The sequence below is a fragment of the Camarhynchus parvulus genome, chromosome 13 (assembly GCF_901933205.1).
Source record: "Camarhynchus parvulus chromosome 13, STF_HiC, whole genome shotgun sequence".
Lineage (NCBI taxonomy): Eukaryota > Metazoa > Chordata > Aves > Passeriformes > Thraupidae > Camarhynchus > Camarhynchus parvulus.
This window is the reverse complement of record NC_044583.1, coordinates 16962791-16979986: the sequence shown is the minus strand read 5'-3', so window position 1 is coordinate 16979986 and position 17196 is coordinate 16962791. Positions and strand designations below refer to the sequence as shown.

General features: G+C 48.0%; 1 protein-coding gene across 1 annotated transcript in view; it reads right to left on the bottom strand.

Annotated features, from left to right (window-relative positions):
* Positions 1-17196, bottom strand: part of HTR4 (5-hydroxytryptamine receptor 4) — a 73982-nt gene that overhangs the window by 18626 nt on the left and 38160 nt on the right. Inside the window, exons 2-5 of the mRNA XM_030957723.1 lie at positions 14445-14570; positions 12598-12798; positions 4225-4378; positions 2651-3408 (exon numbers count right to left, since the gene is read on the bottom strand). Of these exons, the coding sequence (XP_030813583.1) occupies positions 2651-3408; positions 4225-4378; positions 12598-12798; positions 14445-14570 (1239 nt within the window). The remainder of the gene's footprint in view (positions 1-2650; positions 3409-4224; positions 4379-12597; positions 12799-14444; positions 14571-17196) is intronic.

Genomic DNA, 17196 nt, shown 5'->3' with positions numbered 1-17196 from the left:
TTAGAGAATTCTTTTCCAGGTTGGCAGCTAATGAAATTTAGGTGAAAATCAAATTACCTCTTGACTATTTAACAACAACATTAGCATTTCCAGGCAGCAATCAGATCCCCTCAGCTTGGGCTTGGTCTGGAGCCACTTCTGCTGGCACAGGGAGCTGATCCCTGAACTGAAACCTCTGGAGTGGAAAACACATCTTGAGCAACCTCTGGCTGCCCTGCCCTGGGCAAAACAAATGAAATATCACTGAACTCACCATTTTAAATGCTCATCATTTGCTCTATCTCTCAAGCTTTTGCTCAGGAATTTCCAAAAAAAGAATTTAGTGGGAATGTGCTTTATCAGCCCCTTGGCAAGGGGGAAAACTCTTCCCTGATGGTGCCATGAATAAAGGAACTGCTGAAGAAGGGGCAACACAGACTCCAAAGCTCTGCAGGTGCCACCAGCACAAAAACTCCACACTTGCCTCCAAAAATGCCCAGTGCAAATCCAGTGTGAAACAGGGGGAACATGGGGAGGGCAGAGCAAGCCCAAAACATCCAGCTGGGGTCCATGAACTCTCCTGAAGGAGACAGAACCTCTCAGAGCTCTGACTCATCTTGCAGGATCATCAAAGTTCCCAGAAATTTCAACCCTTTCCAACCCCCAGCACTGAGTGTGCTGCTCTGCCTTGGGAAGCTCCGTGGTCTCTTCACCTGCCTGAGTGCTCAGGGAAGGAAAAAGAACAGGAGGAGATATTTTACCTGTGAGCCCAGATCCTGAGAGACCTGCTGGGTGCACCAGGAACAGCTCTGAGGGACGACCTCTGCATTTCCTGAACTGAGCCACAGCTGCAGCCCATGAAATCCCACCCTCAATGAAATCCCACCCTCCCAGGTGGGGTGGGATCACTGCTCCACCCCCAGCACACCTGTGCTGTGCGGGAACCCTGGCTGAGCGCCACACATCACAAACCATTCAAAAACCACCACAGACCATTCAAAACACATCACAAACCATTCAAAAAACCACCACAAACCATTCAAACACCCACACAAACCATTCTGGGGTTCCAGGATTCTGTGATCACTCATCCTTTTGCTCCACAGCAGTTCTGACCACTTTCCTACCACCAGGGATTTATTTTTATTCCACTGGATCCATGGAGCTGTTAAACCTCTAAAAACTGGAGCCTGAGCTGCTGCACTCCTGTTCCAGTGGCAGCAGGGAGCACGGGGGCTCACTGCAGTTCCAACACCCCCAGGTGCTCATTTCTGCTTTTTTCCACTTTGTTTCTCTTGGCTCATTCAAGAGAAAAATCAGGAAGTGTTTTCCCCTTGGAGAAATCCTATTGACATTTGGAGAAGACCTCTCAGTGGTGGAAAAGGAGTGGTAAATAAACCTCTCACCAGAGCTTTCCCTGAAGAGAGCGATGCAGTGCTCTGAGCACTTCTGAGAGGAAATGGGAACACAGCAGAGTGACCTCCCTGACCCAGATGTTCCAGAGTTTGTCTGCTCTGATCATTGCTCAAATACATTTCACCCAAAGTCTTCTTTGCTATGGCAAAATTTCACAACATGTTTTCTCCAGGAATTCCAGCAATGCTGACCTGGCTCCCCATCCACTTGTGCTGTACAAGAGTTCAATGATTCACGGAGGCAGGAGTTTGTTGGTTTGTGTTGAATAAATACTTACTGGTGACAGAAGAAATGCAAACACTCCATTTCAAGGGGAGCACAGCATTTTTCAGATGATTTTGGCTTTTTCAGTCTGGTGTTGCACAGAGCCCTCAACACCCAGAAATCCCCATCGATTTACAGCTCATTATTGTGCTAACTTGTGTCATAGCTGAGTTCAGCACAAGGTCTGTCCCTCTTGCCACTGCTTTCCCTGCCAGGGGACAAAAAGCAGCTGTAAAACCCCACTGCCACAACCTCCTCATTTGCAGAAACTTTTGGTCCCTTTGCTAAAGAAGATGCAGCAGGCAACATCCACAGGGTCACGTTGTTCCCTTCAGACCAAACGATGCCAAAATTCACACACAACTTTGCATTCTCCCAGCTCTTTCTGGGCACAGCTCTGGAGGAACTGCCCACACCTGCTCCCTACAAACCCAGGCTGTCTGATTGCTTTTGTCCCTTCCCTTTCTAAGCACTGATACCACCAAGATACTGCAAAATGAAAGCAATCCTGTACAAACTCCTCTTGCTAGCGGCTGCAGGCTCTGGGCAGCCCTGGGCTGATGCCTTCAGTTTGAGCTTTCATATTTTCCAGACTCTGTACTGCACTGATACAGAACTCTGAATTTCATATAAAGTCAGCAAGTTCTCCTGATTGTTCCTGACGCAGAACAATCCTTTTCCAGCCCCACAACAAAGGACACCGCTGCAGCTTCAGCCCCAAAAGTGCAAACAGCAGGGAATGGAGGGGAGCAACCTGGGAGGGTGGGACTGCATCACCTGGGGCTGGAACTGGACACGGAACCCCAGGATGGAAATGGGCCCAAACTTATGAAAGTGTGAGAACTCGTGGCCAGGATCCATCTGGGGTGGAGCCACGGCCGGGCTCTGGCACTGCCCAAGGTGTGTCCTGTGAAGGGCTTTTAACAAATCTCTATTCCTGTCACACTGTAGCCTAGGTGGCCTTCTAGGCAGCCTCTGAAGGCAGACTCACCTCAGCACGTGCGTGGAGCCGTTGATGGTGGTGGTGGAGCAGGGCACGGTCTGGCCCAGGATGGAAGGCCTTCGGTAGCGCTCGTCACCGCAGCAGAGGATGATGAGGAAGGCACGTCTGAAAGCCTTGTTGAGGAAGGCGTAGAGGAAAGGGTTCAAGCCCGAGTTGATGTAGCCCAGCCACAGGAAGGCCGTCCATATCTTGCCGGGCACTGTGTAGTTAATGAAGGGATCCACGATGTTGGTGACAAAGAAAGGGGCCCAGCAGAGGCAGAAGCAGCCCATGATGATGCACAGGGTCTTGGCAGCTTTGGTCTCTGTTTTCATGCGGTGGCTGCTGTGCTGGTCAGGGGGGTGCTGCCGTGGCTCCTGAGGGCCCTGATGTGGCTCCTGGGGGTGTTGCCATGGCTCGTGAAGGCCCCGCCATGGTTCCTGAGGGCCCTGCCGTGGTTCCTGAGGGCCCTGCCGTGGTTCCTGAGAGCCCTGATGTGTCTCCTGAGGGCCCTGCTGTGTCTCCTGAAGGCTCTGCCGTGGTTCCTGGGGGCCCTGGCGGGGCTCGGCCGGGTTCCCCGCGCGCTGCAGCAGGCGGATCTGCCGCGCGTGCGCCCGCGCCGTCACGTAGATGCGGTGGTAGGCCAGCACCATCAGCAGGAAGGGGATGTAGAAGGCCACCACGGAGCAGGTGATGGCGTAGGGCTTGTTCACCATGAAGATGCAGTAGGTGGAGTTGGAGGCCTTGTTGAACTGCCTTTGCTGGATCTGGGGTGCGGAAGGGAGGGTGAGGCAAGGAAGGAGGGGAGAAGTGGGAGTCAGAGAATGGGTTGGGTTGGGAGGTGTCAACTACATGCTCATTATCTCAGTGCAATCAATCAATTCAGGAAGCTTTCTCTACGGCCTCAGGTCAAATGTAGTGCTCTCTTGGGAGTCAGAGTCTGTCAGCCCAGAAAGTCTAAAATTCTCAGCGTCCAGAACTCCAATAGGGAGGGACCTTAAAAATCCTCTTGTGTCACCCCCTGTCATGGGCAGGGACACCTTCCACTAGACCAGGTTGCTCCAAGCTCCACCCAGCCATCCTTGGACACATCCACCACTTCCCTGGGCAACCTCTGCCAGGGCCTCACCACCTCCCAGGGAAGGATTTTTTCCCACTATCCCATCTAACCCTGCCCTCTGCAGTGTGCAGCCCCTCCCTTGTCCTGGCACGACAAGCTCTTGTGTATTCTACCAAGAGAATAATCCTGCCTCTTATTTGAGAGCTGCAAAGGCTGAGGGGACCAAGGACCCCTGAGGTGTTGTTACGGGCCAGCCGGGCTGGGCCTCTTTTCCAAGGACTCCTCACTGAACTGAAAGTGAATGTGGCTAAAATCCTCTCCCAGGCCACCCCTGTCCCTGTCCCAGTCCTTCTACGACAGAGCCACCTCACCCCCTTAAAGACCCCTGCAGAAATTCAGCAGCCCCTCAGCACTCTCAACAAGAAGTTTCTCCTTCTTCTCCCCTTTCCCTGAAAATTGCTTTTTAGGGAACATCCAGCACCCACCCAGCACACTGGATCAGTGTCCCTGCTTGGCTACTCACCAGATCAATGATGCCAATGCTGTTCCAGCCCTGCATGATGGGGAGGAAGGAGATGAAGGTGGGGATCACCCAGCAGCCCCCCAGCATCAGCGCGATGCGCAGCGGGGTCATCTTGTTCCTGTACACCAGGGGCTGGCAGCAGATGGCATAGTACCTGCAGGGCAAAAACGGCTCAGAAAGCAGGTTCTTCATGCAGAAAAGCCAATTCTTTATTCCCATAACTCATTTTTCTGTAGTTTTCGCAGACTTTGTGTTTAACCCCAATTGGCTGGGTGTTTTCCTGCCACTCAGTTCAATGGTTAGGAGGTATTTGTGTGTACCTGTTAAGACTTTTTCTGTTCCCAGGTGTTTATGTATTTTCTTCGTGGATTCTCATGGGACAGATCTTTTGTTATTAAAGGTGCAAACTGGTTTTCTTCAAAAGATGAACTTGTGTTAAGTGACTTTCATTTTCAAGATTCTTTCACACGGAACTTAGCTAACTGCTTAGCTGTACTCAGAAAAGTAACAGACCTAAGGCCTGATTTGATAAAGCTTCTCTCTTAGAAGATTCCTACGTGTATACAACCCAAAAACAGGACAGAAAGAGTCAGAAGAGACTTCCAAGCCTTCTAAAAATGAAACTGTAAAGCCCTTTCTCCAGCTGCCTTTCAAACCGGAGGGAAAGCAGGGGTCTGTATCCTGCTTCCATGGCGCCCCTCACACAGGAACTTGGGACATTTCCCCAGGTTTTACAGTGGCTGGTGAGGAAAAGGCAGAGTTTTCTGCTTTCCAAGGAGAATGGGGCACAGGTAAATGCTGTGGGCTGTCTGAGGTGGCAGGGCAAGGGAGAAATCCCATATTCAGCCCTGGTCTCCCTCTGCACTGAGGATGTCCCCACCCTCCAAGGAACATCCCTTCCCTCCAGGCAGCCTGAGCTGAATTTCCTGCACTGGACATTTATTTTGACAAGGCTGCAAAAGCTGTTAGCACAAATTAACAAATTCTCCCAAAGCTGTGAAACTGGCAGTGAAATGAGGTGTGTTCTTCCATTTCCCAGGAATCCACCTCTTTTCCAGCTGGGCTTTACCCTTCCCAAGGACAGGGCAAAGGTGTCTTTGAACCATCAAAGGGATGTGCCCTGAACTCTCCTCCCTCCTCCTGATCCATTCCAAATATCCCAAGTACAACAGGTCCCTGCCCCTAAAACCGTTATGACCTAAAAATATCTTCTCAAAGAGATAAAAAAATCAAATTTTCTGTTTGTTTAATCTCTGTGCCACTCCCTGCAGGTGGATTTCTCCATCAGGAAGGGGTAGCAAACCTAAAACTGGAAATCTCTGGCTCTGAAATTATTATTTATTCCTAAGAAGACCAGATCAGCAAATATCCAGTTGCAGACTTTCACTGGTCCTGACCTGACAATCAGTCTCATGTTCCCAATAAAATATTTTTTGCTCTTTAGATTTTTGGATTTCAGCACACTCTGTAAAAAAATTTTATGAGGGCAGCAGAACCATGAATTAGAGGAATTAAATTAGCAAGAACACATGTGTGTATTAAAGAGCTGCTCTTTGAGATGTGCATTTATTTCACCAAGATTTGAGTGGGAACCAAGAACTTTGTCCTAAACAGGCACAAAAATATAAGAATTTCCATTTTTTCCTAAGGCTTCTTTTTTTTTAAAGTCATGTGGAGTCAACCGAATTGCTTTATTTTGATAAAATCAGATGATATATTCCACACAGAGGCTTGAAATAATATCAAAGTGTCAAAAGAAAACATTTCTTAAAAGTCTCTTTGAAACAAGATTCAAAATGTCACAGGGGAAAAACGCTGAAACAGGCATTCAACTCCTGCAATTTGATAATTCCTCTGCTCTCCTCTGGTTTCCTGTGTGCATGAAAAATCAGCCTGTTCCTCTGGAAAGCTGCACTTCCAAAAAATAGGATTTGCCAGGAGCTGCTCTTTCAGAGCTGTGGGTGAAATGTTCCTCTGGTGGAGCTCCAGCTCCCCTGGGGCTGATCCCTGTCCAGGAAATGACCTTGGAATTCCAACAGGAATTTTGGGGAGGTTTATTGGGGCAGAGGGAGCTTCAGAGCTGCTCCTCTGACTCTCTACACAAAGGATCTATATTAAAAAATAAATTTAAACTATTTCATTGTTTCTTATCTCAAAGTCACCCACTGGAAGTGCTGGACATCAAAGGCATCAAAGGCAAGGCACCAGAGACTCCATTTCTTTGCAGAAAGGGCAAAAGAAGAAATCAAATAAATGAAAGGATAAAACCAGCCAAGCCAGCAGCCAGCCTTTGACAAGTTGGATAAGCAAACAGGAAGAGAAAACCACTGTACACTGATAATTAACTGCAGCAGGAAAACAATTCTTGCCAACAGTTTGAGTGATCACATTTCTCTGCTCCTCTCTCTGCTGCAGCTGAAAGAATTACACTGAATTGTTCCTGCTATTAAAGGCCATTAGAGTAAAAATTATGCCTGTAAAAATGACACCTTAAGCTCTCATATTTCTTCCCTCCCAGTGATTCAGCAGCAATTTTCCTCCACTTTCACGTCAGAAGATTTTATTTTATTTCACTTTGGCTGCTACCAGAACTTCCCCCGTGCTCAGGCAGCCCAGCTGGGCTCCTGCTGTCACTGTTTTGGGTGACAAAGTGCCCTGAGCAGGGTGTGGGTGACAACTGTGTGATGGGGAGGGAGGCAGAGGAGCACAGCACCCACTCCTCGGAGCCCAGCAGGGTTTCCATCCAGGGAAGCAGATATCAGACAGCTGTGGGTGCCACCAGAAGGCCTGGAAGTCACAGCTGGTGCAGGAGCTGCTGGTTTGATGTATGTGGTGGCCTGAGCATTTTAGCAGCTATTTATTCACTGGGAGAAAAGTGATTATATCTGTGAGGTTGTCAATAGTCTCAGTCAGAGGCTGGGATAAAGACCTGCTCTGCACTCCTGCTCCATTCCAAGCAGAGCTGTTTTCCTGGGCTCCCAGGGAATGCCTGTCACGCGCTGCTGTGGCAGCGTGATGGATGAACATACAGTGCAATACATACACATGATTAATACCATGTCCAGGCCCAATTAAATATTAATTCTCTCTATTATCAGTCAAGTTCCTTGCAAATGTTCACTTCCCTGTTCCCTCCAGCAGAGCAGCTGGTGTGAAACCTCCTCTCCTCTGCAATGACATTCTCCACTGAAGGGGAAACGCAGGAATCCCTTCCCAGAGCTGCAGCTCTTCCAATAAAGCAAAAGTTATTAAAATACTTCTCCTTTTCCTTATCAGACATTTGCCACAGGAATGAATCTGGTGCTAATATTTCACAGGTGGCTGAAAAGAAGAAATCCATCATTTCTCTGGCCTTATGGCTCTTCTGGCCACTGAAAAAGTCACAGAATCACAGCGAAGGTGAGGAATCCTTTGAACTACAGGAAGGGACTTGGGAAGGGACCTTAAAGATCATTGATTTCCACCCCTGCCATGGCAGGGACACCTTCCACTGTCCCAGGAGATCCAAGCCCATCCAACCTGGCCTTGGGTGCTGCCAGGGATCCAGGGGCAGCCCCAGCTGCTCTGGGCACCCTGAGCCAGGGCCTCACGTCCTCCCAGCCAGGAATTCCTTCCCAAATCCCATCTATCCCTGCCCTCTGTCAATGGGAACCATTCCCTTGTCCTGGCACTCTTCTTCCATCTTCCCCCAGGCACTGGAAGGTCCCAGCTGGGAGCCAGTTCCAGAGTTCCTGCAGCTCCTGGATCTGCCTGCCAGCAGCACAATGGGCTGTGGGCCATGGCAGGCAATTATTGATCTATCCAAACAGCTCCTCCATCCCCTGGCTGTGCCAAAGCTGCCCTGGAGTGCTCAGCTCCTGCCTCAGCCCCACTGAGGCTCTGGCCACAGCACTGCTCCTTCCTTCCTGGCCCCTGGGCACGGCAGAAATGGAATTACTGAGCTGCAGGAGATCATTCCCTGCCCCTGGAGGGAAATGAAAGCATCTCCTGGTTTGCAGAGCAGTTTGGAGCCGGGAGCCTGCAGGCACCACCCTGCAAGGAGCTCTTCAGCTCTCACAGACAGACAAATCCACCCCCAGCCTTATTAACAGCCTGCCTCTGGGGGTGGCCCACACTTCAAAGCATTTGGTGTCATGTGCATATGGAAAATGATGTACAGAGCATATGCTGGATCATCCTGGGGCCAGGATGAGCCACAGAACACTCACTGAGCACTCACACTGAGTAATATTTCACCCCCCTTAAATCATCTAAGAAAAAAGACGCCAAAAGATAGGAAAACTGGAAAAAAGAAGACAAAAGGATGGAAAAACTGGAAAAAAGAAGGCAAAAGGATGAGAAAACTGTGGGTGCTACTGGCTCTCTCCCAAAGTGAGGGTGCAAGTGTCAGTGGGAAGTCACTGCCCTTGTCCTTGTTCCTCAGGGAATCCAGACTGGGACAGAGTCTCCAGCTGAGCCCTGACCAAGTGATGAACCTAAGGAGCCACAATTTCAATTTATTTGCGCCTTTGGGAAATTAATCCAACACTGCTGTTGCTGATATTTCAGGTTCTGGCCTCTGTATAACCAGATTTTAACATTTTTTGGAAAGAACAGCTCTTTCTATTTTCCTTTTTCCCACTGAGCAAATAAGCTTTGGGCTCTCATTGTGCCAAAGAAAACAAAGTTCTGCATCGTTGGTCCAGAAAAAGAAAATGTCCTAAAATGATTATATCTAACAAAATTAAATTCTTATTAGAAAAACAACGGCCTGCTGGTGTTGAGATAATTACACTGAGAAAAATGCTAAAGAGAACAGTTAATTGGAGCTGGATAAATTTAGCAGGGAACACAAACAAATGTATGTTGCCAAATGGAGAGAGAGGGGGCTCCTGATGGTCCCTGTGAGGCTGAGGTGTGTGAGGGTGAAATAAATGAAATATTTCTGGAGGGTTTGCAGAGATGAATAAAGGGCAGAGCGTCCCTCAGCCCGTGCTGTGGCCATCTGCTCTGGGATTTTCCTCAGAGCTGCGTTCTGCAGTCCCTGCCTGGTGTCCTGCCTGGCAGGGACAGCTCCACAGCTGTGTCACCTCTCTGTGTCACCTGCCTTGGGGACAGGCCCAGCTGTCCCTGCCTGCGCTGCCTCTGTGCTCCCACCTGAGCTGTCAGATCCAGTGAGACAGGCACAGCAATTTACAACCTGGAATTTGGGGCGCTTAATCAGACTGTAGCCATTAATTACTGCCAGCTAGGCAAAGTTTAATCACTCTCCCCACCAACAACCTCCCCCTGGCCCTGGGCAGGCAGGGATGTTCTGTGGGGCACAGCAGCTTCCTCCCAGCCTGGCAACCACCCTGTGCTCTCAGCCACAGCCTGGGCATCCTTTGGGCACCAGGCAGCCCCTCGTGCCCCTCTGTGATCCACGGGAAGGGGACAAGCAGGGAATGCTGGGCTGGAGCACAGGAGCAGGGCAGTGCCCACCGTGTCCCCAGGGCCACGCTCCGTGCCCTGGCACAGGGACAGGGCTGCTGTCACAGGATGTCACCACAGGGCTCGGGAGGCTTTACAGCATCACCTCTCCCACGGGGCTGAGCTAATTTGCTGCCCATTAACGGTAATTAATGTTTGCAAGCAGCACAAGGAGCAGCTGTCACTCTCCGGCTGCATCTGCCGCGCTTCAGCCCCGGCTTAGCAGGGATTTTGGGCTGGGCCTGAGTGTAGGATCAGTTTGGGATCAAAGGACACACTCAGGGCTGGTTTGTGGTGTGCAGGGGTCTGAAACACCCCAGCAAACAGAGCAGCCACAGGGACACAGCCCTGGGGGCCCTTCCCGGGCTGGGGCAGCCAGGAGGGGGCAGGAGGCAGGCAGAGGACGCTCCAGCTGCACCCAGAGGTGCCAGATGTGCATCCAAACCCCAAACCCCGGACATCTGGGACCTGTTTGTCTCTCTGTTGTTTTCTCCAGCCCCCAAAGACTTTGAGAAGTAATTGCATTGCAAATTGGACTGCAAATATTGGAGGAGAAAATTGCCTCTCCTGACAGGTTCGCTGTATTTGGAGGCTCCATCAGAGCTTCTGGGTCTGTTTATCTGCAGTGCAATTATGTTTTATTGCACTGGCACAAAGAATGGACATGTATGCATAAAACATGCAATAAATAAATATTTCAAGGGTAAATCTCTCTAATATATTAGAATATCAAAGAGATGATGAAAAAGCCTAAGGCAATGGCAGCAAACTTTGGATTCAGTGAGCCCTGAGATACCTTTGCTACCTTGGAAAATCCCTTTTCCCACTGAGACTGGCAGAGGCTGTCTGCAGTACTTCTCTCCCTGTGTCTGAGCAGTAAAATCAGTTTATTATGCGGTGATTTCTACAGATTTTCTCCAATGCCTTTGAGAATTCAAGCCTCAGAGTTTGTTTCCTTCTTTTCCAGAGGCAGCAGTGGAAATAGATACAAGACTTTATCAGATAAAAGTCTTTTCAAGCAACACTTTGTGAATATGCTGAAGGGAACGACTTTCATACTGAGTCTTTAGGATTAGATTAACCACCCAGTTTTCTTAAAAAAACCCTTAAAACTCACACCTGCATGCCCTGAATTAAAACAGAAGGCAAGAAATAGATCACAGAAAAACTACCAACTAGAAGCAGCACACTGCCATAAATTCTGAATGAACACAAGAGCAAACAGCTGAAAAAATTGAATTAAGTCCTGGGAAGGAAGCAGTGCTGCCCCTGCAGCCCAGGGAGGATCGATGCTGGGCTGAGTCATCCTTCCCTCCACAGAAACCTCTCATTCATCCACCTGCTCTGCCCTTTTGGGGTCATCCACCCCCTTCTCCTCATCTATTCTGGCCCCTTCACACTGTTCTCAATCAGTCCTTGCTGTGGTAAAAACCAACCCCAAACCAACTAAAAAATGTCAGAGAAATTCAGATTAATGCCAAGGGCTCAGGTGAAGGGCTGTCCCTAAAGCATCAACTGCAAGCCCAGGCTGTCCCAGGATCTTGGGGACAGATGGGGACAGGCAGCAGCAGCTCTGGACATGGGGGGTTCTCAAGGAGAAAGGGGGAACCTCCTTTCTGTGCCCCCACACAGGAGGTTCCCCATCCCCTGCTGCAGATCCAGGGCTGAAATCCCATCTTCCCTTCTCTCCACAACCCTCTCTATTTAATTAAGAGCCTGGAGAATCAAACTCCAGCATTTCAGAGAGCAAGGTCGTGTCCAGAGCACGGTGCCCAACATCTGCTTTCCTGGTAATTGGCCCAGAGTGGCAATTTGTCAATGGTTTGAAGATAACGAGCTTCCCATTTGTGTTCCAGCCATCTAAACTTGCAGATAAGGACAGGAGCTGTGGCTGTTGGATGTCAGCTTCTCTCTGGATACAAAACTGCCCGTGCTGCTGCCCTGCCTCCCACCCCACAGCACTGCTGCCCATCAATACAGAGGTTAAGCAACTTTTTTTTTGAAGTCTGGCTGCACTCAGACTCTCAAGGTACTGAAATGTCACATATTTAAATATCAGCTGTCACAATAACAAGAATAATTATGGTTATTTTGGCCCTGTTAGCAATAGTAAGTAACAGGGTTTTTAAAGGTATTGAAATCTCCACACAGAATTCAAAAAAAACCCCCCAAAACCCAACCTCTAAAAATATTACCAGAATAGCCAAAATGTTTTATATTGAGTGTTTGTCTTGTGAAAAACTTTTATGGAAGTTCTGCCATTTACCCAAAAATCTGCAGACAGCAGTCAAACAGAATTGCTCACCGTAAATTATTGAGGCTTTGGGCTTTATTTTCAGGTGGCAAGAAAAGTTTGAAAGAAAGGAAAGTTTTTAGGATCTCCCAGGAGATTCAGGCTGGAGAAGACCTGTGCCCAATCCCCACCTTGTCACCAAGAGCACTGAGTGTCACATCCAGGTGACACCTCCAGGGATGGGCTCTCCAAACCTCCCTGGGCAGCTCCAGTGCCTGAGCCCCCTTTCCATGGGGAAATTCCTGCTGTGCCCACCCTGAGCCTGCCCTGGTGCAGTTCGAGGCTGGTTCCCTCATCCTGGGAGCAGAGGAACCTCTTTGCTGGAACACCCTCTGTGCACAAAGCTCAGCTCCCACCTCTGGACACATTCCAGGTGTTTTTACTCCAAAGGAGGAACAGAACCACACCTGGTCAGTGCTGCCTGCACAGCTGTGCCCAGAACAACCCAGCCCCTCCCCAGAAATCTCATTCTATACCAAATTTCTCTGCCTTTAGCAGGATTCTCTCTGAAATCAACCCCTGGGAGGGATTTATTGCTCTGCCATTCCAGCAGGTCCATCTTTGCCCTCTGGCAGCTCAGGATAGCCCAGAACCCTCAGAGCCTTGCAGCAGTGCCCCTCTGCAGCTCGTACCTGTCCAGGGAGATGCAGCAGAGGTGCAGGATGGATGCTGTGGTCAGCAGCACGTCCAGGGAGGTCCTCACCAGGCAGAACATCTCCCCATAGATCCAGTTGTCCTGAACCAGCTCCATGGCTCCAAAGGGCATCACCAGCACCGACACCAGCAGGTCAGCGAAGGCCAGGGACACGATGAAATAGTTGGTCTTGATTTTCCTGCAAGGCAGATCACAAAATTAGGGTGGGTTCAGTGCAGCAGCCTCCACACATGGACAGAGATTCCAGCTTGAATTTGGGTTTAATCTGCTCCATCACACTAGAAGCTCCTCTCTAACAAACTCCTCACTTTTTATGGTCACCCTGGCATGCTCCTGGTTTTTAAAGCTGAATATCCACCATTTTCCTGGCCTAAATAGATCTTTTTGCTCACCCAGAGGAGGCAAATGGATGCTCACAGGCCTCTGCATGTGGCTCAGCCTCACAGCTTGCACTGGAGACTCTGGGGTGGAGGAAGGGGATTTTATTTTAACTTGTAAATGGAGAAATTCCTTCCAGAAAGCACTGAGAATAATCTAGACTGAAGCTGTAATTTTAACTTGAAGAGTACTTTTTAAATCACAACAATAAAATAGAATTAAATCCATTAAAAATCCCACGCAGCACATGAATAGAGGCTGTTAAATCTCTGTTTCTGCTCCTAAGGCTAGGCTGACAATTCCCAGGGTTAGCAGCAGCCTGGAGACAAGAATTGTGCCTGTGACCCCCTCAGATCATAGGCAACATTTGCTAAGTTGTGCTGGTGCTGCACAGCCTCAACCAGACCTTGGTCTGTGTGCTGCTGATGAGCTCATTGGGAAATCTGAGGTGCAAAAGGGCCAGAGGCCAGCCTGGGATTTGCTGCTTAGATGTGCTTTTCACTGATTTGCCTGGTTTTCACAGTTAGCTGGCTCGGACTCTGAGAGTCACAAGCTTTTGTTATCATTCTGATTCAAGTATTTTTCTTTCAAGCCTTCTGATGAAATATTTTCTTCTATTCTTTTAGTATAGTTTTAATATAATATATATCATAAAATAATGAATCAGCCTTCTGAAACATGGAGTCAAGATTCTCATCTCTTCCCTCGTCCTGGGACCCCTGTGAGCACCCCCACAACCCACGACAGATCCCTGCTGTTCCCCAGCCAAGCAGCCTGTTTGATTGCTCCTGAACAGCTTTTACAGGCAATTCAAACACTCCCAGTGCTACAGAGCCATTGGTCCGGTCCCTACAATGAGGCATAGTCAAAACCCCCAGAGTAAAAAGGGGGTGAAATGTGCCTTTCTGTGTAATGCCAAGGCCAAAGGGAAAACTGCTTCAGTAAAAGACAAGAGAGATAAAGGAGAGACAGAGACGCTGCGGAACAGGGCAGGGACACAAGAAATTCCTTCTGATAAAGAAGAATCTAACAGCAAAAGTCACTGAGAAATTCGTAAAATTAGTATGTATGATGAGCCTATTGTGAAATTGTATGCATATGCATTTGAAAGGGGGATAAAAGGAAGGGCTGGAGTTCACAAAGGTACGCGTGCCCTTTTAGGGAGAGCAATCCCTGCATGCGTCCAGCGCTGTAATAAACATACCGGGCTTTACGACTTTCGCAAAGTTGTAGAGTTTTTCTCTCTCTCCGCGTAACAACACCCCCCAGACTCTGAACCAGCCACATTTCAGGAGAGCTGTTACTGCTTGGACCCTCTGTCAGCCAGCCAGACTGGTTTATGGATCTGGGCTGGATTTCTTATTTATCCCTGGATTAATGCTTTAAAAAACCACAGAGCAGCTCGTGCTGCAGCAGCCGGGAGGGGCTGTGTCCAGGGGGGCTCACCTGAGCTGCCTGTCCCGGCACACGGCCACCATGACCAGCAGGTTGCCCAGGATGGCCATGAGGATGACGGCGGAGATGAAGGAGAGCAGCAGGATCTTCTCCGCGATGCCGAAGCCCTCACTGGAACTGGGGAAACCAGAGACAAAGGTGTGAGAAACAAGGCTCGCTCTTTAAAAGTGATTTTAAGTAATTTTTTCAAAGTTTAATAAAGGATAAAAGGGACAGTACAGTTGGGGTGCTTGGCAAACTGCCCAGAGCACACCAGTTACTTAAAACAACTTTCCTTATATACTTTTTTATTGCCCTCATCAGATGCATATTCATGAAGATTATACATATTCAAATTTTCCTTTGAGTTCTTTTACATGTTCTGGGAATTCTTTAGTTTTGTTTGACTCCTGATCCATGGTGCAATAGTGCAGATTTGAGTTTTGGAGGTCATGTATGTAATTTCTTCACAATGTACATAATATTTCTTCACAATTCATATGTCATTTCCTCACATCTCCATTCTCTTTACACACAAACAGTTGTTTTCCATGCAGAAGCATTTTGGGCTTGTTTGGGGGTTTTTTTCCCTGTAGTTTTTTCCATTTTTTTCACAAGGTTTTAGTATGGTAAAATCACAGAATGGTTTGGGTTGGAAAGGACATTAAAACTGATCTCATTCCACACCTTCTGCTGTCCCAGGTGGCTCCAAGCCCTGTCCAGCCTGGCCTGGGACACTCCAGGGATGGGGCAGCCACAGCTGCTCTGGGAATTCCATCCCAGCCCCTCCCCACCCTCACTCACAGGGAAGGATTTTTTCTTACCTGTAACCTCAATTTCTCCTTTTCCATTCTGAACCCATCACTCTTTGTCACCACAGTTCCTGATGTGATGTGACAAGGACTAATGGGTTCAAACTTTCCTCAAGACAAGCATTTTACATCTTCAGTTTTGAAATCTACATAATGATTTACCTTTTTCTCTCTTCACTGTGCTACAAAACACAAAACAGTCTGGCTTTTTTTACCTCCTTTTTTTTCTTTTTTTTTTTTACTTAGTAATTTTTCCAGAGTTAGGAGAAGGAAATAATTTTTGGTTCCAAGCGCTAATTTTCCCCTTCTCTGAGATCAATAATCTCTTTCAGATAACAGAGGAAGAAAAGAAAAAGAAAGAATAACACAAAACCCCCCCACACAATGTCAGCCATATTTTAAATCTGCATTTCTACAAATAATTTTCTGTATCAAAGTAAGTTTTTCTTTTTGGTTTTTTTTTCAGAAGGTAACACCCAGCATGCAATAAATTCCTCATAAACCTGATTTTATTACAAAATTTTGATATTTTTCTCCTAAAGCTGTTTCTAATGATATATCCTGAATAAACTCCATCCTAAACCTTCACCTGCTTGTGTGACTTTACATTTACAGGCGGGGAAAGGGTTTTTCCTGTTATCAGTTGTGGCTGGAGATAAACTGGCATTAAAAGCAACACTTGACACTAATTCAGCAGGGAAATTCCTTCTCAGCCTACAGAGCTGGTGTTGGACCCCCAGGATTAATGCTGGGAGATTGCTCAGGTAATTGAAAAATGGAACTGTTATTGGGTTTTACCTTGACTGGCCCTGGGGTCACCTTTTATGTACTCAACAACATCCCTGGCTTTTTACACTTTATCTCACTGAGCTCTCCTGATTTGGAGAAAACCTAGAAGAGATTAGACACTCCTGGCACGCAGAAATGTTGAGTTTTACTCACCCAAACAAGCTCTGGAAACGCCAGAGGAGCACAGCCCTGAGCCACGTCCCTCCAGACATTGCCTGGGGGGTTTTCACCTTTGAGAGTTTTAAATCCACATCTCCCACCCTGTGCTGAGGGTGGTGGCATCCCTGGGCAGAAGTGGTGACCACCAGGCTCTGAGCAGAGCCCAGCAGGGCAGGAACTCCCCGTGGCACATCTGGGAGAGGAACTTTAACTCCGAAATCAGTTTTGGGAGCGTTTCCCTTGCGCCATTTCCCACTGCTCCCCTGGGGAACACGGAACAGCAGGTGCCTCACTGGGGTGCAGGAGGGATTTCATCTGGGCTCTTTCTGCCTTCGGAATAATCCATCATCAGGAATACATGTTAATTATTCAGTCTGAGTAATTCCAAGCTGTTAATAATGGAAGAAGTGGATATTGCTGTAAATTGAAATCAATGGTTTGCATAACATCTTTTATCAAATCGGAGTGCTCTGGCTCCCAAGCTTGCTTCCCTCTTTAATAAAGCAGAGATTGATGGGTTTGCTATTATGAGGAAATGAGATTCAGGCAAAATGATTGCTGGTTAGCAGGAATATAGAAATCACTTAAGGAAAAAGGTGAAATACTGATGGGGAATGAATGCTTAAAACCCACATATGGACATATTTAAAAAGCTCTTCTGCATAGTCATTAATGTGAAAGTAAAAAGAAGGGTAATTACTCTTTCAAGCTCAATTTTCACTTTCCTGTAAACACCCCAACTTTTCTAAATGAGCTCAAGTGCTTTTGCATATTTTCTGCGGCAGTTAAAGAGCACGGATCAGCCATGGGGGCAGAGCAGGAACCTTCCCTGCATCCCAGTGCACACAGAGGGGAAACCCCTGAGGTTAAAAACTCACAGCACTGGGAGCCTCAGAAAGAGTTCTCTTGATTTAACATTCCCTGGGGAGCGGGGAATAAAGGGTTGCGTTGATCATTTCCAGCCAGGGCTTTTCCCTCTGTAGCGTTTCATAACCACAAATAAA